The sequence below is a fragment of the Lontra canadensis genome, unplaced genomic scaffold, assembly GCF_010015895.1.
Source record: "Lontra canadensis isolate GAN:19392208 unplaced genomic scaffold, GSC_riverotter_1.0 scaffold27, whole genome shotgun sequence".
NCBI lineage: Eukaryota > Metazoa > Chordata > Mammalia > Carnivora > Mustelidae > Lontra > Lontra canadensis.
Window position 1 is genome coordinate 837,560 of NW_022631021.1, and position 22,266 is coordinate 859,825.

At 51.6% G+C, this 22,266-nt stretch overlaps 1 protein-coding gene across 3 annotated transcripts; it reads left to right on the forward strand.

Moving 5' to 3' along the window:
• The first annotated feature begins 400 nt into the window (after window positions 1-400).
• On the forward strand, window positions 401-21,529 carry DEF6 (DEF6 guanine nucleotide exchange factor). Of its 3 annotated transcripts, XM_032864300.1 has the most exons (12): window positions 524-595; window positions 1,353-1,447; window positions 11,022-11,162; window positions 11,792-11,977; window positions 13,811-14,047; window positions 14,149-14,295; window positions 17,195-17,303; window positions 17,502-17,800; window positions 18,844-19,010; window positions 19,128-19,326; window positions 20,650-20,740; window positions 20,939-21,529. In XM_032864300.1, the coding sequence occupies exons 3-12, from the start codon at window positions 11,130-11,132 to the stop codon at window positions 21,160-21,162; spliced, it is 1,692 nt and encodes a 563-aa protein (XP_032720191.1). In that variant the 5' UTR covers window positions 524-595; window positions 1,353-1,447; window positions 11,022-11,129; the 3' UTR covers window positions 21,163-21,529. The 3 variants fall into 3 exon arrangements, with proteins under 3 accessions (XP_032720192.1, XP_032720190.1, XP_032720191.1); XM_032864299.1 differs by lacking the exon at window positions 1,353-1,447 and having other exon boundaries at window positions 403-595; XM_032864301.1 differs by lacking the exons at window positions 1,353-1,447; window positions 13,811-14,047; window positions 14,149-14,295 and having other exon boundaries at window positions 401-595.
• Window positions 21,530-22,266: the final 737 nt, after the last annotated feature.

The window sequence follows — 22,266 nt, forward strand, 5'->3', positions numbered from 1 at the left end:
CCCGCTCTCCCCTGAGGGAACTGCTCAAGGAGGTTAGTAGCTCGAGCAAGGCCTCCTGCCTGGGAAGTGTGCAAGCGAGGCAGGACACCCTCGACCACCACCCTCCCAAAGTCGGGGGTGGGGGGCTTTGTGGTTTTTTGTTGTTTTGTTTTTTGTTTTGTTTTTCCTTCATCCCCTCAGCAAGCTGCCTCTGGGAACCCAGGAAGCCCCAGAAGTTTTTGGGGCTGGGGAGACTTGTAAAGGGCCCCACGCCCCAGGAGCCACACTGGACAGCAGCAGGCCTCCGGCTTTCCGGGGCTGGGCTCCCAGGCGGTGCGCAGAGAGTGGGCCTGGAGCTCGGCGAGAGACAGCCCCCAGCAGCCCGGGGAGCCCGCTCGAGCAGGCAGGTGGAGCTCTTGCTCCGCGCCATGGCCCCTCTGCGGTCTCCGCAGCCGTTCGCATTTCCTGAAACCGGATCTCGGTGTCAGAGCCGCCCCCGGGCCGGGCGGGCACCTCAGCCATGGCCCTGCGCAAGGAGCTGCTCAAGTCCATCTGGTACGCCTTCACCGCTTTGGACGTGGAGAAGAGCGGCAAGGTCTCCAAGTCCCAGCTCAAGGTAAGGAGCCTCCGGGGCCCGGGGTGACTGGTGGGAGCGCCGCCTTGGCCCCTGGCGCCCCGGAGCTGGGCGGGGACGCTGCGCGGATGGAACTCAGCCATGCAGAGGCCCAGGCCTGGGGAGGGGAGCCGGGACCGGGTATGCGGGACGTCGCCACCGGGTGGATGCTGCTGCCTGCGTTCTGGGGCCCCAGGGAGGTAACATGCGTAGCCTTTGCCCCGAAACCTGCCCACCCCCAACTCTCTGGAGGGTGGAGGTGACATCATAAGGTTGTGAAGGTCAACGGGCCAGGCTACATCCTACACTCCGTGTGATGAGCACACATCTCCCCAGAGTGAAGCAGGGCACGCACCCTACTCCCTCCTGCTGCTTCCTCCTGGCTTAGAAGAGAGACAGTTAGCTAGTACTTGTCAGTCACTTCCTCCCGGAGCTGAGTGAGAGGCTTAAAGAGCCTCTCCCAATTCCAAATCAGGCTGACTGGGTCGCCTTTGCCAGAGAACAGCTCCTCTGAGCCGTGTCTCTCAGATGCAACAGCGCTGGGAAGGGGCAAGGACCGAGACCCTGCTCTGCGGCTGCCCAGCCCGCTGCCCACTCCTCTCAGGTTGGGAAACTGTTCTCTTTGGCCTTGGGACCTCAGGCAGGGAAGGGGTTGAATCTGAGCCCAGGAAGAGCCCCATCGGTGATTGCCCTACAGTTCAGTGCTCGGTCCTGGACAATGCCTGGAAGACCAGCAAGTTTCTCTCCTTCCATTCTCCAGTCCCGGCTTAGTGCTGCCTTCTCCACCCTGGTCAGTGGGGAAGAAACAAGGCCCCAGGCCACTGGAACCTGGGGACCCTGGGAGACAGAAGCAGGGTAAGCCTCAGCCCTCAGTGACCTGCCTTACTGATGATCATTTATTTGGTTCACATGTTGACCAAGTGACTATGTGCCTGGCGTGAAGCTAGGCCCTAGATTTCTGGTGTCTCTTCTGAGCACCCCCAAGGATGCCTGCAGCCTCAAGGAAGCCTCCATTTTTAATGACCAAGATAGGAGGTGCTTGCAAATCTGGGAGAGATGAAAAAGGCAGGGTAGGCGTTGTGCCCCACCCCCATACCAACCCCCTCTTTTGCTGAACTAGGACACAATAAACTTGGATGTTCCAAACTGGTCCTGTCCCATAATCTGTCCCTTAGCTAGAATTATGAGCATTCAAAAAACGATTCTTGACTCCCCCAGGAAAGATAGGCCACTACTACCTTTGATCCTTGAGGAGGACTCCTCAATAGGCAGGCTCTTCCTTACATTTTACTTAAATCCTTTTATTGCACTTCATGTCATCTAGTGGGGGCTTCAGGATAGGAACAGTCCCAACCTCCATAGTTTGTTGTCTCCAAGGTACTGTCTTCTGTCTCCACTACCTGTAGCCCCTATATCCACTCCAGGCTCTCTATACCTACCCCTCGCATAGAAAGTGGCTACCCCTTTTCCTCGTGACCTCAGCCAGTAAGGCTTTCTGCCTTATCCCTCTTTTCTCGGCCTCCACCTGGATTGATGCCCACTCCTCACCCCCACACATTGAGTATCTGCAGGGAAGATTCTGTTAGGAGCTCACATACTTGAACTGGCCACCATCTGCACCACATCACTGCTCACACTGAGCCCTCCGCCAGCAGCCTTTGGTCACAGAAGAGCAAAGGAAGTTTTCTCCCCCACTCAACAGAAAACATGTCCACTGCTAGCAGTGGGAATCGCTGCTAGCAGTGGGAGTCTCGGGCCAGGTGGTGGGTCAGGCAGACACAGTGGGGCCCATGTCATGCAAGAGAAGAATAGGGAAGGCAGCTCTTCCCTGAGACCATAGTGGGAGATACTGGAACAGGAGGAAGTAGTGATAGTGTTGGGGGCAGGGATGCCGGAAAGACAAAGGAGCAATAGAGAAGTGGTCAGAAGTCAGAGGAGGAAGCAGATGACAGAGATACCGGGGGGACCAACCCCACCCCTGAAAAGACTTGGGGGAGAAGGAAAAAGACCTTGGGGTTAGTCTGTCCTCACTAACACTGTCCCTGGCCTTAGGGCCCTGGATTGGGACCAGGCAGGGAGACTTGCACCAGCCCAGCAAGCAGTGTCTTTCTGTGACAGTCACCACTTCCCTGATGTGTTGGGCTGTCACTGGCTGTCGTGGGCAAAGCCATGATGAGGGAGGAGGAAGAGCAGCCAGACCTCTGAGAAGTAGCCCAAGGAGTCAGGATTGTTCTCTCTGGAGAAGGAAATCTTAGGGAGAGAGCAGATGGGTTTTCCTCTGTTTGAATTCTTGTAGTGGATACAATGGCCTTTGTCCAAATGCGTTGGGAAAAGTACAATTAGACCAATAGGCATGACACTTCTTCACAGGAAGGATTTAGGTGGAGCACCAAATTTCCCAGGAGTTGAGGACTGCCTGAGTTTTCCCAGGGTCCCCAGAACCTCCTTATCTAAAGAACTCTGGAGGGAGTAAGAGTCCTGCCTGATGGCTGCAAGGAGAAAAGCCTTGGCAATGATGGATTTCCTCTCTTCCCTGGGGAGCAGACTTGGTACTAGGCCTAGAGGGGAATCAGCTGAGAATTGGGGTGAGGGCCCTGGAATTAGGGATGTGGATGGAGCAGTATGTCTCTGGCTTAGTGAGATCTTAGGAGGAAGCAGGCCTGCCCCTTCCCCTTGACTGGCAGGAGCCCGGGTGGTCAGGGAGGGTAAACTGGGGCCTTCCCGACTTGGCTTTTTCAGGTCTTCCAGGCTCCTGAGTTTCAGGCTCTGTGTTTGGAGGGGGACAACAACCCTCACTTTGGTGGCGAGAAAGTTAAGGGCAATTCCAGTCCAGGAATCTGCTGGCTGGGATCTTCAGCCTTTTTTTTTTTTTTTTTTTTAAACACTGTCTTCACTGAACCACTTATTTTATTTTATTTTTTTAACTATATTTTTTTCTTAAGATTTTATTTATTTATTTGATAGAGAGATGGGGAGGGATCACACAAGTAGGCAGAATGGCAAGGAATGGGAGAGAGAGAAGCAGACTCCCCCCTGAGCAGGGAGCCTAATGCGGGGCTTGATCCCAGGACCCTGGGATCATGACCTGAGCCAAAAGCAGATGCTTAACCGACTGAGCCACCCAGGCGCCAGGTCCTCAGCTTTCTTCTGACCCCTCCCTGCCGCTGGTTTCGGGCTGGGATGGCAGGGAGTGATGGGATGATTTAGTGATGTTCAGAGCACATGACTCAGAGCCACACAGGCCTGCTCCCCAGCTCGATGACCTTGGGCAAGTGTGCACTGTCTCTGAACCGCTAGTTTCTCACCTGTAAAGGCAGAGGGTTGAACGGGGGATCACCAGTTAGCCTACTAAAAGAAATTTTAACAAAGTACATGAAGTAGATTAAATCGACCCTGGATGCGGCCTCTCCTTTCCCTTTTCCCAGCCTGTCTTGTCTTTGGTACTTACCCTCAACCCCTTCTAGCTCTTTCTTTTTCTTTTACTTTTTTAAAAGATTTTATTTATTTATTTATTTGAGAGAGAGCAAGAGAACATGAACAGTGGGTGGGGTGGACAGAGAGAAAAAGAGAAGCAGACTCCCTGCTCAGCAGGGAGCCGACTCAGGGTGGATCCCAGGACCCAGAGATCATGACCTGAGTCAAAGGCAGATGCTTCACAGACTGAGCCACCCAGGCATCCCCCCTCCCCCACCCCCCATCTAGCCCTTTCTTGCTGTCAGGAGGCACACAGCTCATCCAGAGATTCCCACCTTTTAAAATTCCCGGTGTTCCTCCCTTGGGATAATAGTTATGCTCTAGTACCCGCTGGCTGAGAAAAATACATTCAGCAACTCTTAAATGGGTCTGTATAGTATAAAAGAATCACGTGGTACCTAGATGCATTAAAAAAAAAAAAAGAACTATAGGCCATCTAGGCAAGGGAGAGATCATTCATTCTCTCCGTAGTCATTACTCGATGCTGTGCGTGAGTTCCCAAACCCGTCCTATGTGTGCCAATGAAGGCTGGAAAACCGCAGGACCATGGGCATGGCACCTGCCCCATCCCCACACTCGAGTTTTTAGGGAACTCACAAGCCCCTCCAGGAGAACCACTTCCCCACATGCCTTCAGAGGAAACAGTGCATAAATGAAGCCTCTCAAAGGTCAATGGCTGCCAACTCCGAGGTCAGGGGCTGTCTGGCTGGGTGGTGAGACTGTGGGAGTCCTCTCTGAGGGCCCCCGAAGGGCAGCTTGTGAAAGCTACAAACACCTGGACCCCACCCCTGGAAACTCTGAGTCAGTTGGGAGGGGCGGGGCCCCAGCGCATGTGGGTTTCAGCAGCTCCCCAGGTGATTTTAAGGCTCAGCCAGAGCTCACAGTGGCGGAGAGATCAAGAGCAGGCCTTTAAAGAGGTAGACATCCAGGAAGACACTTTACCTCTCTGTGCCTTGATCAGTAAAGGGAGGATAATGAGAGGCCCTGCCTCCAGGGCTGAGGATTGACTGAAATCAGCCAGTGCACTCCCGCACATTCTGGCCTCTACCTCTGCCATTTCCTTTCCAGTGTGACCCTCCTCCGGTCACGCCCTCTCCCCACCTCTAGCCCCAACCCTACTCAACCAGCGCCCAGGCACAGGAAGCCTGGCAGTCTGAGGTCTGCCGAGCTCTCTGGGGAGAGGCCCTGAGCCCCCGGTGTCTGGTGCTTTTATTCCTTCTTGTCCTGATACCTGATGGCTCACAGAGATTGGAGCCTCTGTCCTGGACCCCTCAGATGCCACTGGCAAAAGGTACAGGTGAGGAAGGCAGGTCTTAGAGGACAGTGTGGATGAGGGAACCAAGGCAAGCAACAGCTAAGATAACTGCGGTTGTGTGGCCCTTCTATCCTAGGGCGGCAGGGATTTTGTAGGTCATTTCTTTGAACCCTGTTTTTAGACCTATGAACACCGAGTCCCAGTGAGGTTCATTTGCGCAGAGAGATTCAGTCTGTGTCCGTCTGACTTTTGTGTTTTTCCTACTTTTTTTTTTTTTAAAGATTGTATTTATTTATTCGACAGACAGAGATCACAAGTAGGCAGAGAGGCACGCAGAGAGAGGGGAGGAGGAGAAGCAGGCTCCCTGCCGAGCAGAGAGCCCAATGCAGGGCTCCATCCTAGGACCCTGGGATCATGACCTGAACTGAAGGCAGAGGCCTTAACCCACTGAGCCACCCAGGCGCCCCAGTATTTTTCCTACTTCTTCCTGTAATGCATTTCAGTTCATTCAACAGATAGTCATTGCATGTCCATTATATGCCAGACCCCGTGATATAACCGTGAATGCAGAGGTGAATAAAAGGGACAAAAATCCCCACCCTTGAGGGGCTGGCATTCTAGTCAGAGAATACAGATGAAAAACAAACTAAGTAAGAATGTATCATGTGGGGGCACCTGGGTGGCTCAGTGGGTTAAAGCCTCTGCCTTCGGCTCAGGTCTGATCCCGGAGTCCTGGGATCAAGCCCCGCATTGGGCTTTCTGCTCAGCGGGAAGCCTGCTTCTCCCTCTCTCTCTCTCTATATGCCTGCCTCTCTGCCTACTTGTGATTTCTGTCTGTGAAATGGGTAAAATCTAAAAAAAAAAAGAATGTATCATGTGATTGCAAATGATACATGACATGGAAGTAAATAAAGCGGAAACGGGGATAGAGATGGGGGGTAGAGGGGATGGGGTTATAGATTTAAATAAGGTGGTCTGGAGAAGTCCTCCTTAAGAAGGTTGACATCTAAGTAAAGACAGGAAGGAGAAGAGGGTGTGTGCCATGCCTGGACCTGGGAGAAGAATGTTCCAGGCTGAAGGCATAGCAAGGGCAAAGGCCCTGAGGCAAGTGTGTGGCTGGCCCATCTGAGGAATGTCAAGAGGGCCAGAGTAGCTGCAGAGAAGGGAGCAAAAGGGATGAAGCCAGAGAAGGTGTGGCGGGCCAGGTTCTAGGGGGTCCAAGGCCTCTGGAAGGACTTGGAATTTTACTCCGAGAACAACAGGAAACCATTGGACCATTTAAGTTAGACTTGAGGAGTCAGTCAAAACATTTATCATATGTGGGACATGGTACTGAGCTCTGGAATCAAGGCTGAACTTAGAGTCCTTTCTGCCCTCAAGGAATGTAGAGCACCCAGAAATGCTCACACAAAAGGGCATAGCAGAGGAATGTTATTATAGAGCAACTTAATAACAGGGTACAATAATAACAGTGGTTAATGGTACTCTTTGCTTTCTATCTCTATAGTTTTAAAGTTTTGTCATAAAAACAATATGTGCTCCTGTTTGAAAAAAAAAATCAGAGTGCAGAAGAATATAATTTTAAAGAAGATGAAATTTAGTCTATAAGTAAAACATGGTAGTAGTTAAAATTCAAAGACAAATGTAATGTTAAAGATAATGAAAGTTCCTCCCCTCCCTCGGGAAGGATGGTGGGGTGAGAGTTGTTAACAGTTTGCTGAATCCTCTAGATTTTTCCTACATACACATAAACATGTGTACAAAGATTAGTTGAACCATATGAAATTGCTGACATTTTATTGTTTCAGCGTATTAAAACAGCTATTAAAATTTGCTATGGTTCAACCTAATCTTTGCACACATTTATTTTACAAACATTTCATTCTATAGCTGCTTTTTTCACCAGCCAGTACAGTATGCCTATCTTTCCGTGTCTGTTCATAAAAAACATAATAAAAATAACACACAACTTTCATTAAACGATGAGCGAGGCACCAGGTGCTGTGCTAAGCTCTTCATTCTAAAAAACCCTTTGGAGTAGGCCAACTTTCTATCTTTCTATCTTCTCAACAAGTTCTTCGAGAACCACTTACCCATAAGCTTGCAAGTGGCAGATGGAAAATCTTTCCAACCGCACATAGGTCCATGACGCAATGTGCCTGTCCCTACTGAAGGAGCCTCAAGCTGTCTCCAATTGCTCGTTTTATAAACAATGCCTCTGTGAAGATTCTTGTATGTGTAGCTCTGTTCTCTTGAGCATCTCCAGGTTAGGTGATTAGAAATGTGAGGGGCAGGGCGTCTGGGTGGCGCAGTTGCAGTCGGTTTGGCAACCAACTCTTGTTTTGGCTCAGGTCATGATCTCTGGGTTGGGAGATCAAGCCCTCCCCATCAGATCAGCGAGGAGCCTGCTTCCCCTCTCCTTCTGCCCCTCTGCCAGCTTACACACACACACTCACTCTCCTCTCTCTCTCTGAAATGAATCAATCTTAAAAAGAAAAAAAAAGTGCTGGGGTCATTCCCAATTTTAAGTTTGATACATTCTTGCCCTCCAGCAAGATTATCAATTCACACCTCAACAGTAGGATATTTGAGAATGGCCCTATTTCTCCACAACCTCTTCAGTACTTGATGTTATCAGTCTTCTGATCTATGTCAATTCATTAGGTTAAAAAAAAAAATCTCACTTTCTATACAGGAAGGGATCTAACATTTGCTCCGTGCAGATTTAACTCTGGCTGTCTCCATATGTCCTCTCACTCTATCCTCACAGCCTGTCCACGGAACAGGTATTATCCCACTGTTTTGCTGACAATGAAACCAAGGCGTGGAGGGTGAAGGTGTTTATCTCCCTTCCAACAGTTTAACAATTCTGTGGAAGAGTATACCTCTTTCCACTAGAGGAAGCAAAAAAAAAAAAAAAAAAAAAAAAAAAAGTCGTAGGGCTGATTCTTATTGGCCCACGATTGGTAATGTGTCCTTCCTTGAGCCCATCACCATGACCTCAATGTGCCCACCCCCACAGCCCGGTGGGCCAGGGGTGCAGAGTCCATAACACAGATATTAGTGAATGGGGGAGGGGTGCTTCTCCAAAAAAAAAGCAAGGCTCCATTACCAACTATGGGTGGAAAGGGTAGAGTTCATCAGAAAGAAACTGCCTATCATTTAGAATGAGAGAAGTAGAACCAAACCTGGAGCAGGAGGGGCACCTGGGTGACTCAGTGAGTTAAAGCCCCTGCTTTCAGCTCAGGTCATGATCTCAGGGTCCTGGGATCGAGCCCCGCTTCGGGCTCTCTGCTCAGCTGGGAGCCTGCTTCCTCCTCTCTCTCTGCGTGCTTCTCTGCCTACCTGTGATCTCCATCTGTCCAATAAATAACAACAAACAAAAAACCTGGCGCAGGACATGATCTGAAGAGCGTGGGGACGAGGGTAGGGATGGAGGTGGGGGTCAAGGATGGCTGCCCAGAGGGGAGTGAGGGGAAAAGAGAAGCTCCCTCTGGCTGGGCCTTCCAACTTCCAGCTTTGCTGCAGTGGAGCCTGAGGCTCAGTGGAATACTGGGGAAAATTCTCAATTCTTTGTCCTGTGTCGTCTAGTCCTGTCCAATCCCCCCCCCCCGCCCCCCGCACCTTTCACCAGAGAATAAAGAAGCCCCACCTCTGGGATGTTACCAGCTCCTGCCTCAGGAACTGATTCTAAGCTTAACTGCTGCTGGTGGGAACAGCCCTTCTGCACAGCATTCACTGACTCGTGTTTCATGTGCAGAAGAGAACACAGGGGCCGTGGGACATAGGAACAGAGAGGTTGTCTCCAGAGTCGCAATCTACCTGCAGAAAGAGCCTGAGGGTCAGCACTGGAATAGTGAGGCAGCCTTCAGAGCCAGGCACACCTGCTTTCAAGCTCAGCTCGGCTGTTTACTCTGAACTTTATTATTTTATTATTTTTTTAGAGAGAGTGTGTGTGCAAGTGGGGGCAGAGAGCAGAAGAAGAGGGAGAGAGAGAATCCCAAGTAGACTGCTGGCTCGGTACAGAGCCCAATGTGGGGCTCGATCTCATGACCCCAAGATCAGGACCGGAGCAGAAATCAGGAGGCAGACACTCAACCAACTGAGCCACCCAGGTGACCTAGTAATGAGTACTTGAACCATTTCCTCTGTGATACGTACTACAACAGAATTACCCCCAAGGCAATTTTATTTTTTCCTGATCTTGTTCAAACTTCAATCTCTTTCGTGGTTTGTTATCCAACTCGTGTTTCCCTCCGTGCCATCCCACCCACCATCCCTTCCAGGCCTTTTCCTCCACATGTCACACACCATCTTGCACAAGCCTTCTCTGAGCCCTCCCCAGCTCCCTTCCATCTTTGAAGGACAGTGACTGGGAGAGCTGCACTTGCCTTTACTGGAGCAGACACGCTGCAGCCTGAATCCCAAGTCTTTGATGGGAATGATAGGAAATCGGTGCTCCTGCCCTGGGACGACAGCCACCTCCCTGTTGACAGCCCAGCATCCTAGGAAGCCCCTGAGTTTTGGGATCTGCGGAGCTGGGTTTGAATCCAGACTCTTGCTCACTGTGGATCCTTGGGCAAGTCCCTGGATCTCTTGACCCTCAGTGTCCTTGTCTGCAGAAAGACGACATCCCTACCCAATGAAGTGGCTGAGAACATGGCTGCTTGGGTTTGAATCCCAGCTCTTTTACCTCATGTGTAAAGCGGGGATATTAACAGTGGTGTTGGGGGTTAAGTGAATTAATTATAACGTGCTTAGCTCAGGGCTTGGTGCATAGTAAGGTGTGTATTGTTTAGGATTTTGTTTTGTTTTGTTTTGTTTTTATTGAGATATAATTGTCATATAACATTATATTAGTTTCAGGTGTACAAATTAATGACAAGGTATTTATTAATATTGTGAAGCGATCACCGCAATGTCCAGTTAACATCTATCACCATACATAGTTACAAAACTTTTCTCTTGGGGGGCACCTGGATGGCTCAGTGGGTTAAAACCTCCGCCTTCAGCTCAGGTAATGATCTCGGGGTCCTGGGATTGAGGCCTGCATCTGCTCTCTGCTCAGCGGGGAGCCTGCTTCCCCCTTTCTCTCTACCTGCCGCTCTGCCTACTTGTGATCTCTCTGTCTCTGTCAAATAAATAAATTAAATCTTTAAAAAAAAAATACTTTTTTCTTGGGATGAGAATTTTTAAAAATCTAGTCTTAGCAACTTTCAGATAGGCCAGACTATAGTCTCCACGTTGTAGGATACCTCCTCATGACTTATTTTATAACTGAAAGTTCTACCTTTTGACCCCCTTCACCCAGTATACCCACTGCCCTATCCCCTACCCCTGGCAACCACCAATCTGTTTTCTGTCTCTGAGCTTACAGTAGGGGGATGAGAGGTTAATTTGTTTTTTAGATTCCACATAGAAGTGAGATCATATGGTATATATTTTTCTCTGACTTGTTTCACTTAGTGTAATGCCCACAAGTTCCACCCATGTTGTCACAAATGGCAAGATGTCTTTCTTTTGTATGGCTGAATCATATTCCCCCGTATTTAGATGCCTATGTTTTAGTTATGATTGAATTGAATAATGCGTGCAGAGGACTTAGCTGGGATGGGAATGGGGACAAGCCTGGAGGTGGCAGCACCCCTCTAGTCCGGTTCCGGCTGGGACACAGGAAGGCAAACCACCACTCTATCTCAGGTGCTGTCCCACAACCTGTACACGGTCCTTCACATCCCCCACGACCCCGTGGCTCTGGAGGAGCACTTCCGGGATGATGACGACGGCCCCGTGTCCAGCCAGGGATACATGCCTTACCTCAACAAGTACATCCTGGACAAGGTGGGGCCTCGCTTGAGGGGGTGCCTCTCCCCATTTCCCAGTCTGTGCAGCGCCCCAATACATTGCAACCCCTACTCCTCCCACCTATAAACTCCCCACTGTCCATCCCTGCCCTCCCATCTCCATCCTTCAGATTCCAGCCACTCGCCCCCACCCTTCCCCCACTCACTCCCTCCTCCATCTCCCTCACCTCTATTCTAGCCTCCACCCTTCCACCCCACCCCCTCCTCAGCTCACCTGCTGTCTCCAGCCATAACCTTTACAAAGGTCTCTCCGGCTTCCCCCAGGGCTGTGCCTCCTGCTCTTCCCAGCCGTCCCTCTCTTCTTGGGTTCTTCCTAGTTGTCCATCCCGCCACCTTTGGCCTCCCCTCCTTTCTCCCCTGGGCTGAGGGACAGGTTTCTCTATCGGCAGGGGACTCAAGTGTGTGTGGAGGGGGTGAGTGGTGGGAATCAGCTAGTTACCTGATAAGCAGCTCAGGGACTCCTCAAGTTAGAGAGCCCCAGCTTGGCAGGGTGGGGAGCAGGGAAGAGACTTGGAAAGCAAGTCTAGAAAAAGCAGCTAGAGACTTGTCTGGTGGGAGAGCTGGGATGGGCTGGCCGTTTTGGCTGACTTGCTGGCCTGGTGGCAGGTGGAGGAGGGGGCTTTCGTTAAGGAACACTTTGATGAGCTCTGCTGGACCCTGACGGCCAAGAAGAACTACCGGGTGGACAGCAACGGGAACAGCATGCTCTCCAATGATGATGCCTTCCGCCTCTGGTGCCTCTTCAACTTCCTGTCCGAGGACAAGTACCCTCTGATCATGGTTCCTGATGAGGTGAGGGCAATGGCAATGGCAGTCCCAGGGACTGAATCCCTGGGGCCAGCAAAACCTTGAAGGAGGCCAAATCGCCTCTGTAACTTTCCCACATCCCCTTTCTTCTTGGTCTCTCCATGCTGGTGCTTCTCTTCCCCCAGCTGTCTCCAGATGCCTAGAATTGTCTGTATCAGAGTCATTGTGCCCAGGAAAACCAAAACTACCCTTCCTTCAGTGCTCTCTTAGCCCTCAAGGGAAGAAAATGACCACAGATTCTATTTACATGACAGTGTAAATGCCTGATACCTTACAGGGCATTTAAAAATGAAAACATTTAAGATTGAATGGCAGGATTCCAGGCACTGTGGCAATCTGAGAAGGTTACTAGATGAGGGGAAGGGAGAATTTCCAGGGATGTATGGCCCATTACTCCAGGGCTGGATGGGCAACCAAATCTGGCCCCAGTTCTAGATTTTTCCCTCCCTGTCTTCTGTAATATAGAGGAGAGCCGGGGCACACCTAGCTCTGGCTCCAGAGGGCATCTGGGGGTAAAGGCCTGGATTGTGTTCCCCTACCTCCTCAGCTTATGGACGAAGCCAGGGCACATGCCCCCCCCTTCCCACTTCACCTCTACCCCACACATTTAGCCTTCTCCTGAAATTTTTGCCCTTTTGGTGGCTGTGAAGATGCCAGGGTGAATTTAGGTCTTAGGTATGGTGGGGAGGGGTCCTCTGTGTTCACAAGAAGTCCTAACGTATCTAACCTCACTCAGACTTATCTCCTGGAAGGGCGAGGGGAGATGTCTAATCACTGAACTGGTACACCCACCCCACTCCCAGCTGGACCAGTAACCTCCAGAGGGAAAGTCCTACAGAGAGTGTCCCAAGCAGCTGCTGGGGCAGGTAGGGGACACGTGTCCATCTGCACAGGCACACGGCTAGATACCCTTGTCAGACCCCCGCCTACCAGGGGAAGGGGGCCCCTCATAGGCCAGAAGGCTGCTCACTGCTGTGATCAACACATTCTATGTACAAACTGCAGCAGGATGAACCCCAACCGCCACTTCCTGTTCCTCTGTAGCAGGTTTCCTGTCCCTGCCCTGCTTACACCCACCCCCAATCCCCTTGCCCTCCCAGAAGGGAAGGATCCTCGGGGTTGGGGCTTGGGTTTGGAATAAGGACTCAGATGGGATACAACTCGAGTTCTAGCTGCCACCAACTTGCTGTATGATTTAGAACGAGTCACTTCCCCCTCTGGGCCTCAGTTTGGTCGTTGGCCAAGTAAGGGTATTGGACGAGAGGGCCTTTGTGCCCCTCTGACGTGTTATATGACTTGCTGCCTCTGCCTGGCCCCCAGCCCTCAGCCTTCACCCTGCCCTTGATTTAAAGCATGAAGGAATGGGACGTGGGACTGGTAATTGGGGAGGGGAAGGGAATGCCCAAATTGGGGTTGGGGCTCCAGGATTCCTCCTCCAATCTACCCCAATTTCTTTTTTTTTTTTTTTAAGATTTCATTTATTTATTTGACAGACAGAGAGACAGCGAGAGAGGGAACATAAGCAGGGGAATGGGAGAGGGAGAAGCAGGATTTCCACTGAGCAGGGAGCCTGATGCAGGGCTCAATCCTGGGACCCCGGGGATCATGACCTGAGCCGAAGGCGGATGCTTAACGACTGAGCCACCTGAGCACCACTCCACCCTGGTTTCTACCAACATTTAGTCATCTGGCTTCCCTACCCCCTGTCCCTGGTCACCTCTGCCCAGGCTCTGGGAGCCAGAGAGGGCGCCCCCCCATCCCGATATTGTCATAGGCAACACTGTCTGCTATAGTCACCAGGCTCCCCGCCTCCTCCAGGTGGAATATTTGCTGAAGAAGGTGCTCAGCAGCATGAGCTTGGAGGTGGGCTTGGGTGAGCTGGAGGAGCTGCTGGCCCAGGAAGCCCAGGCCGCCCAGACCACCGGAGGGCTCAGCGTCTGGCAGTTCCTAGAGCTCTTCAACTCGGGGCGCTGTCTTCGAGGTGTGGGGCGGGACACCCTCAGCATGGCCATCCACGAAGTCTACCAGGAGCTCATCCAAGATGTCCTGAAGCAGGTCAGGCCAAGCTGGGAACTCAGGGAGGACCCAAGACAGGGTGAAGAGGGGATGGTGGGGGGTGCGCAGTGACGCCTCTGACTTGGCTCTGGCTATGACAGGGCTACCTGTGGAAGCGAGGGCACCTGCGGAGGAACTGGGCAGAACGCTGGTTCCAGCTGCAGCCCAGCTCCCTCTGCTATTTCGGGAGTGAAGAGTGCAAGGAGAAGAGGGGTACCATCCCACTGGATGCACAATGCTGCGTGGAGGTGAGGGGGACCAGCGAAGGGGGTGGAGTGCAATTCAGGGCCCAGAGGCTCTCCAGTGTGGTATAAAAGCAAGAGGCTCGGGAGGAGAGTGGATGGAGATAAGCCACGTCTGCTTAGATGACCGTAACCCAAATATACCTGGGTGCCACAAGGCCATTCTCATGCATGCCAGCGCGTTAAAAAAAAAAAAAAAAAAAAAAACCCAAACTGCAACAAATCTAATACTAAAGCCACTGGTGAGTAATGTGGATTTTGCTAAGGATTTTAGAGGAGATGGCTTATGTCTCATGCTACAGAGCAAACTTTTTTTTTTTTTTTTTTTAGGGAGAAAGAGAGTGGGTGGCAGAGGGGTGTGGAGAAGGGGCAGAGGGTGGGGGAGAGAGACTCCTTTTTTTTTTTTAATAGGTTATTTATCTATTTGATAGAAGGAGAGATCACAAGTAGGCAGAAAGGCAGGCAGAGAGAGAGGGGGAAACCGACTTCCCACTGAGCAGAGAGCCCGATGCGGGGCTCGATCCCAGGATCCTGAGATCATGACCTGAGCCTAAGGCAGAGGCTTAACCCACTGAGCCACCCAGGTGCACCAAGAGAATCCTTTTTTAAAAAAAAGATTTATTTACTTATTGAGAGAGAGAGGGGCGGGCATGGGGTAGGGGGGGCCAGAGGGAGAAGGAGAATCCCAGGACCCCGAGATCATGACCTGAGCCACCCACGTGCCCTGAAAGAGAATCTTAAGCAGCCTCCAGGCTCAGCAAGGAGCCCACTGCAGGGCTTCATCTTGTGACTCTGACATCACGACCTGAATCAAAATCAAGAGTCGGAGACTTAACTGACTGAGCCAACTTGGTACCCCCACAGCAAAACTTTCCAAAAATCCCCTTAAAAAGTTTTTCTCCTTCACCCAAATTCCATTCACTTTGGCAATTTTATTCATCCCTAGTCTTTCTCCACAGCCCTCTCCTCCAGTGCTTCCCCTCCCTTTTCCCCCCTTGGCTCTGTCTGTTATTATTTTAGGAGACCTAAAACAATTATTTTAAATTGTAGTTTTTAAAAAAATGTATATATACACCTACACACACACACACACACACACACACACCCCTAACATGAAATTTGCCATTTTAACCATTTTAAGTGTACAATTCTTAGCATTAAGTACATTCACAATGTTGTGTAACCCTCACCACTATCTATTTCTAAAACTTTTTCATCATCACAAAGAGAAATTCTCTACCTATTAAGAAATAACTCATCCCTTCTTTCTCTTTCTCCCCAGTCCCTGGTATCCTCTATTCTACTTTCTGTCTCCACGAATTTGCCTATTTTGGGTACCTAGAATGGAATGGAATCACCTAATATTTTGTCCCTCTGTGACTGGCTTTTCTTCAGCGTAAAGTTCCAAAGTCCATCCATGTTGTGGCACAGGTCAGGACTTCAGTCCTTTTTATGACTGAATAATATCCCATCACATAGATAGACCACATTTTGTTTATCCACTCATGGACTGATGGACAATGACTGATGGACAATGACTTTGGCCATTGCGAATAATGCTGGTTTGGCCATCCATACAGAAGTTTCTGGGTAAGCATATGTTTTCATGTCTCTGGGTATATACTGAGTAGAATTGCTAGATCATATGGTAATGCTATGTTTAACTTTTAAGGAATAGCCAAATTGTTTTCCAAACCATCTGTACCATCTCACATTTTCACCAGCAGTGTATGAGAGTTCCACTTTGTCCATATCCTTGTCAACATGTGTTATTTTACATTTTAAAAAAATTATTCTTATAGGGCACCTGGGTGCCTCAGTCAGTGAAGCATCTACCTTTGGCTTAGGTCATGATCCCAGGGGCCTGGGATCGAGTTCTGCGTCAGGCTCCTTGCTCATGGGGCGGTCTGCTTCTCCCTCTGTCCCTCACCCCACTTGTTCTCTCTCTCTCTCTCTCAAATAAATAAATAAAATCTTTAAAAAAATTATTGAAGCCATCCTAGGTTCTCTCCATTTTTGCCACATAAAGAAACAGGTGTCACTGAGGACAGAGCATAGATCTTGGGCAGAAAGCCCACCTCCACCACCAACAGGCAGTGTGAACTGGGCATGTTCCTGGACCTAGTAAAGCCTCAGTTTCTTTTTCTGTAAAGTGGAACTAATAATGCCTGCTTGGCAAGGTTGTCTTGGCATTGTGAATAAAATGATGCATCTAAACACTAGTTCAGCCTCGAGAGCACAAGAAGCTCAATACGTGGGACACCCAGCTGGCTTAGTCAATGGAGTGTGTCTCTTGATCTCGAGGCTGAGTTTTCAAGTCCCATGTTGGGTGTAGAGACTGCTTAAAAATAAAATCTTAAAAAAATAAAAAAGAAGGAGAAGAATCTCAAAAAGTGGTAGCTGTATTTTCCAGTAAAATATAAGCTTAGGGAAGGCGGGGATTTGGTCTGTTAGTCCCACCTCAGTATCCTAACTGCCTAGAACAATGAGCCGCACTCAGGAGACACTCCAAGATATCTGTGGAATGAATGAATGGAGAACTTACCCAACAGGCAGGGCTATGTGAAAATGAATGATTTGGGTAGTGAGGACCCTGTCATGGAAGGTGTTCAAGAATGATCTGTGCCCACACTCGGTAATGGACTAGGTGCCAGGCCCCATGGAGAGACACCAAGACAAAAACTTCCCCACCCTACCTACAAAGAGCAGAGGCTACAAGACTTGCGGGGACACGAGCGCACCCAGAACTAACCTCTTTGCCAGGCCAAACAGGCTCCCGGCAGACTGGGAGCAGTGCCCTGGGAAGGAGGTCAGCAAGAAGGGGTAGGGGATGGAGCTGGAGCACCCCTGCGGCACCCTGACCCCAGTGAAGCCAGCCTGTCTCGGACCACCTGCCCTCTTCCAGGTGCTGCCAGACCGAGAGGGGAAGCGCTGCATGTTCTGTGTGAAGACAGCCACCCGCACGTACGAGATGAGCGCCTCAGACACGCGCCAGCGCCAGGAATGGACAGCTGGTGAGCGCTCGCTGGGTGGCCTGGGTCTGGCTGGACTCAGTCGCCTCCTCTGTGTAAAGGGGGGTGATGACACTGCCCAGCGGGAGGCTGGAGACTGCCTCGAGCCGCCTCGAAGGCCCCTTTCTGGAGGTGGGCCACCTCGAGGACCCCGCTGCTCCCGGCTGGCGCCCTGCTGACCCCCTCTCTGTCCCTCCGCAGCCATCCAGACCGCGATCCGGCTGCAGGCCGAGGGGAAGACGTCGTTGCACAAGGACCTGAAGCAGAAGAGGCGCGAGCAGCGGGAGCAGCGGGAGCGACGCCGAGCAGCCAAGGAGGAGGAGCTGCTGCGCCTGCAGCAGCTGCAGGAGGAGAAGGAGCGGAAGCTGCAGGAGCTGGAGCTGCTACAGGAGGCGCAGAGGCAGGCGGAGCGCCTGCTGCAGGAGGAGGAGGAGCGACGCCGCAGCCAGCACCGGGAGCTGCAGCAGGCGCTGGAGGGCCAACTGCGCGAGGCGGAGCAGGTGGGGCCGGCTCCCGGCGGGGGCGGGGAGGTGGGGATGGGGAGAGACCCGGCCCAAAGCCGAGGGCTGGGGGCGTGGTCGGGGGCGGAGCCCGCGGTCCTGGTAAGGAGTGGCATGGAGGCGGGTTGGAATGAGGGACTTGGGACAGAGCCCGGCACTTGAAGCCTGGATCTGGGACGGGCCCTGTGCCAGGGGCGGCGTGAGGAGGGGATGGGGGTACAGGAACCTGGCCGTGGGATGGCTTGAGATGAAAGATGGGGCGGGGCCGAAGCTAAGTGCTATAGGTGGTAGAGGAGACCTGGGCTGGGGGCGGGGCTTGGACAGAGACGCTGCTAAAGACCCCCATAGTCTGGAATGAGTTTGGAACAACGCTAGACTAGATCGGACTAGACTTGATCTAAGTGTACAGTGAAACCAGTTTGGGGAATGCAGGATGGGAGGAAGGAGAGACAAATGTGGAGGCGGACTAGACATGTAGAGGCAATCAGATATAGGATTTAAGAGATCTAGAGCTGGAGTTAGAGACACCTGGATCCATCCGATCGCCACTCTGCCTACTTAGGAGCCTTGTGATCTCAGGCAAGTTACTTAGCCTCTCTGTGGCTCAATTACTTATCAGTGACCTGTTGATGCTAACTATGCTCCTAGAGGTATGATGAGGATCAAATTAGGAAACACCTTTAGTTGTTACAACAATTATTATAATTATAGTCTCGCCCTGCCTGGCACTAGCCCTAATTATAGTCATAATACCTAATATTATAACACATAATAATAATTAAGGCTGGTGCTAGGCAGGGGGTGACTTTACCCCCCCCCCCCCCCGTAGCATCTGTTCACTGACCATTATCTGACCTCATAAGGCTCTCAGAAAGAGATCAGATCAGGAAGGAATCCCGACATGAAGAAACTCCCCAGACCCTCAATGGGACAGAGAGCTATGTGGACCAGCCTAGAGGAGTCCTGGGGAAAGGGCAGTGCACCAGCAGGCTCCTCTACCCCACGCGGTGCACCCGGTGACGTGGCTCCGCGCCCCGGCACAGGCCCGGGCTTCCATGCAGGCTGAAATGGAACTGAAGAAGGAGGAGGCTGCCCGGCAGCGGCAGCGGATCCAGGAGCTGGAGGAGATGCAGCAGAGGCTCGAGGAGGCCTTGCACCTGGAGGTGAAAGCTCGGCGGGACGAGGAGGCCGTGCGCCTCGCCCAGACCAGGTAGGACTGAGGGGCCCCTTCTCGTTCCCCTCCCCTGCTTCCCCGGCGTCCTCCTTGCTGAGCACCTGCGAGGTGCCTTGGCTCTGGAGACGACCCAGTGCGCACCCCCCTTGGCAGACTGCTAGAGGAGGAGGAGGAGAAACTGAAGCAGCTGCTGCAGCTGAAGGAGGAGCAGGAGCGCTACATCGAGCGGGCACAGCAGGAGAAGCAAGAGCTGCAGCAGGAGATGGCGCTGCAGAGCCGTTCCCTGCAGCAAGCCCAGCAGCAGCTGGAGGAGGTGCGGCAGAACCGGCAGAGGGCAGACGAGGACGTGGAGGTGAGGCCTGGGGTGGGGGTGGGCAACGGGGTGAGCCCCTCACGCAGAGGAACTGGAGCCTTCCCTCAAACCCCGACTCGACCGTCTCCCCACTGTGTGACCTCAGGCAGATTGCCTAACCTCTCTGAGATTCGAGTCCCTCATCTGGCCGGTAATAAGCATGGCCTGAAGACTAAAGGAGCTGGTGGGTGTGATATTTAGTATGCAGCAAGTGTGGAAGAAACATTAGCTGCTATTTTTATCATTATTATCAATCTGGGCAAGATTTCCTCATCCTCTTCCAAGCTCCTACCTTGCTATCCCTGTACTTTGGCTCTCATCTCCACAGAAGAGGGGTTCTTTGGTTGTTGTTGTTTTTATTATTTTTTTATCTTTATTTTTTAAAGATTTTATTTATTTGAGAAAGAGGGTACAAGCTGGGGGCAGGGGTAGAGGGAGAGAATGAAACATAATCCCCATGACCAGGGAACCGGATGCAGGCTCCATCCAGGACCCTGGGATCATGACCTGTGCTGAAGGCAGGCGCTTAACCAACTGAGCCACTCAGGCACCCCTAATGTTTTATGTTCTATTAATATAATTTTATTTTGACTTGGTCATTGTAAAAAATCCTGACACAGAAACACATAACATAGAAAGGGGAAGTTCCTCCGTGATTCCCTCACCTGACAACCACTGCTAAGGGCTAGGGGACCCGTGGAGAAGAGGTTTTACTTTTGGTCCTGGAGAGGTGGTGTGGTGTGGTGGTTTACAGTTCAACATGGGTCACCGGGCAAGTCACTTAAATTCTTTAAAAAAAAAAAAATTCTAGTTATTTACTCATTCATTCATTCAACAGAGAGAGAGGGGGAGAGAGAGCACAAGCAGGGGGAGGAGCAGAGGGAGAGGGAGAAGCAGACTCCCCACTGAGCAGAGAGCCCAATGTGGGGCTCCATCCCAGGACCCTGGGATCATGGTCCAAGCCGAAGGCAGATGCCTAACTGACTGAGCCACCCAGGCACCCCATCATTTAACTTCTTTTGCACTGGTTTGTTGTTAGCATCTGCTCTGGAGATAAACTAAAATGATAAATATACTTAGCACCTCTTAGCTGCTTAATGAATGGAACTATAATGATGACCATTTTTGACCCTTTCGGGAGTCCATGAGACCCCTGAAATTGGAAGTTCATCTATATAACTCTTTATGAAATATGTGAGTTTTTCTGGGGAGATGATCAATAGCCTTCATCAGATTCTAAGGGGCCTGCAGACCTGAAAAGGTCAAGACACCCCGTGGAGGATGGTGTCTCTGACACGCTGTCCGCTGGCCCTGACCCCACAGGCTGCCCAGCGGAAGTTGCGGCAGGCCAGCACCAACGTGAAACACTGGAATGTTCAGATGAACCGGCTCATGCATCCAATTGAGCCTGGAGGTGAGAAGGAGGAAAGCCTGGAACTTTCTCTGGAGTGGAGCGGGGGAAGGGAGGGAGAAAGGGATACCTCCAGATCTAGAGAGGCTGCATGGGATTGAAGTTCAGGTTCTCCTCTCCCCCAAGGGCTGAGACAAGGCCTCTCAACCTCTCTCTTTAGGTTGCCTTTCTCCTTACTCACGGTTGCCTTTTCTTTGCCAGATAAGCGTCCCACCACCAGTAGCTCCTTCACAGGCTTCCAGCCACATCTACTTGCCCGCCGTGACTCCTCCCTAAAGCGCCTGACCCGCTGGGGATCCCAGGGCACCCGGACCCCCTCGCCCAGCAGTGGTGAACAGCAGAAGTCCCTCAACGGTGGGGACGAGGCGCCCGTCTCAGCTTCCACCCCTCAGGAAGATAAAATGGACCCAGCACTAGAAAATTAGCCTCTGCTATCCCCTCTTCCCCCAAACTCATACCCACCAGAACCTGGCCACAGCTGGCCTGTGGGTGATGCTAGCCCCCGCAGAAGAGGGAGCTAAGGTCCCGGTGCCAGGAGCTCTGGCCCTCCAACCATGACACAGTCCAGAATGGAGCCTAGTTCATTTTTGGCACCAGCCCCAAGCCCCTGACCGCTTAGGCTGTCTGGGATGTTGATCCTTGAGAACTTGACCTTGTGCCTTAACCCCAAGGACCCCGTGCCCTGGGCTGGAAAAGAGAGCAAACCAGCAAGCCAACGGCATGTGCCCTCAGACTGCCACCAGGTTGTGGAGGTGCATTTCCAAATAAAAACTGTTCTTGGAATGAACCCTCGATCGGGTCTGCCGTCCCTCTCTCCCGCCATGTCCGCTCTTTCAGCCTCAAGTCTAGTTGTAGGTCCCCGAGAATAAAGTGGAGGGTGGGGCGAGGCAAGTACATGCTGCCGCTTACTACCTGGGTGACTTTGGTCAAGTCTGCTCACCTGATTGCGCTTCAGTTCCCATGGTGGTAAAATACGGATGCTAACGGTACCTGCCTGATAGGGTTGTTGTGCGGATTAAGTGCTTGGCCCACGAGCAAGCGCTATTATTAGTAGCACCTAGGTGTGGTTACTGAGCATCTGGTCTATATGCCCTGCACTTCCCCTGGCTATTTCATTCTCCTGGCAATCCTGAGAGGTATTATCATTCTCATGTTCCATGTGGAGAAACTGAGGCCCAGCGAGGTGAGGTAACGTGCCCAAAGCCTTCCAAACTTGCTTCTTTTCCCATATTATTTGACTCACTGGCTTTGTCACCTAAGACAGAGATCTGAAATGTAGGGTGCTCCTTCCCCCCACCCCTCCCTTGTGGTACACAGCCCATCATGAAATCCGGTAGACCCTCCTTCACTCTCTCATAGCTATCCCTCCCTCTCTATGGCCATGGCCATGGCCACTGCTGCAGCTAAGGCCTTCATAGCCTCCTCCTGCATCCTCACCTTCGATTCCTTCTCCATCTTGCCCCATATGTAATCAGTCAGGTCAAGTTCACGTTCCCACACGTGGCACAGGAGGTTTGTGATGCTCTAGC

Bases quoted from the DNA above. Each gene is read 5' to 3' on its own strand.
- DEF6 (XM_032864299.1), top strand. From the start codon at position 500: ATGGCCCTGCGCAAGGAGCTGCTCAAGTCCATCTGGTACGCCTTCACC. The intron at 11,163-11,791 runs GTGGGGCCTCGC...GCCTGGTGGCAG, and splicing joins ACAAGTACATCCTGGACAAG to GTGGAGGAGGGGGCTTTCGT. The intron at 19,011-19,127 runs GTAGGACTGAGG...CCCCCTTGGCAG, and splicing joins GTGCGCCTCGCCCAGACCAG to ACTGCTAGAGGAGGAGGAGG.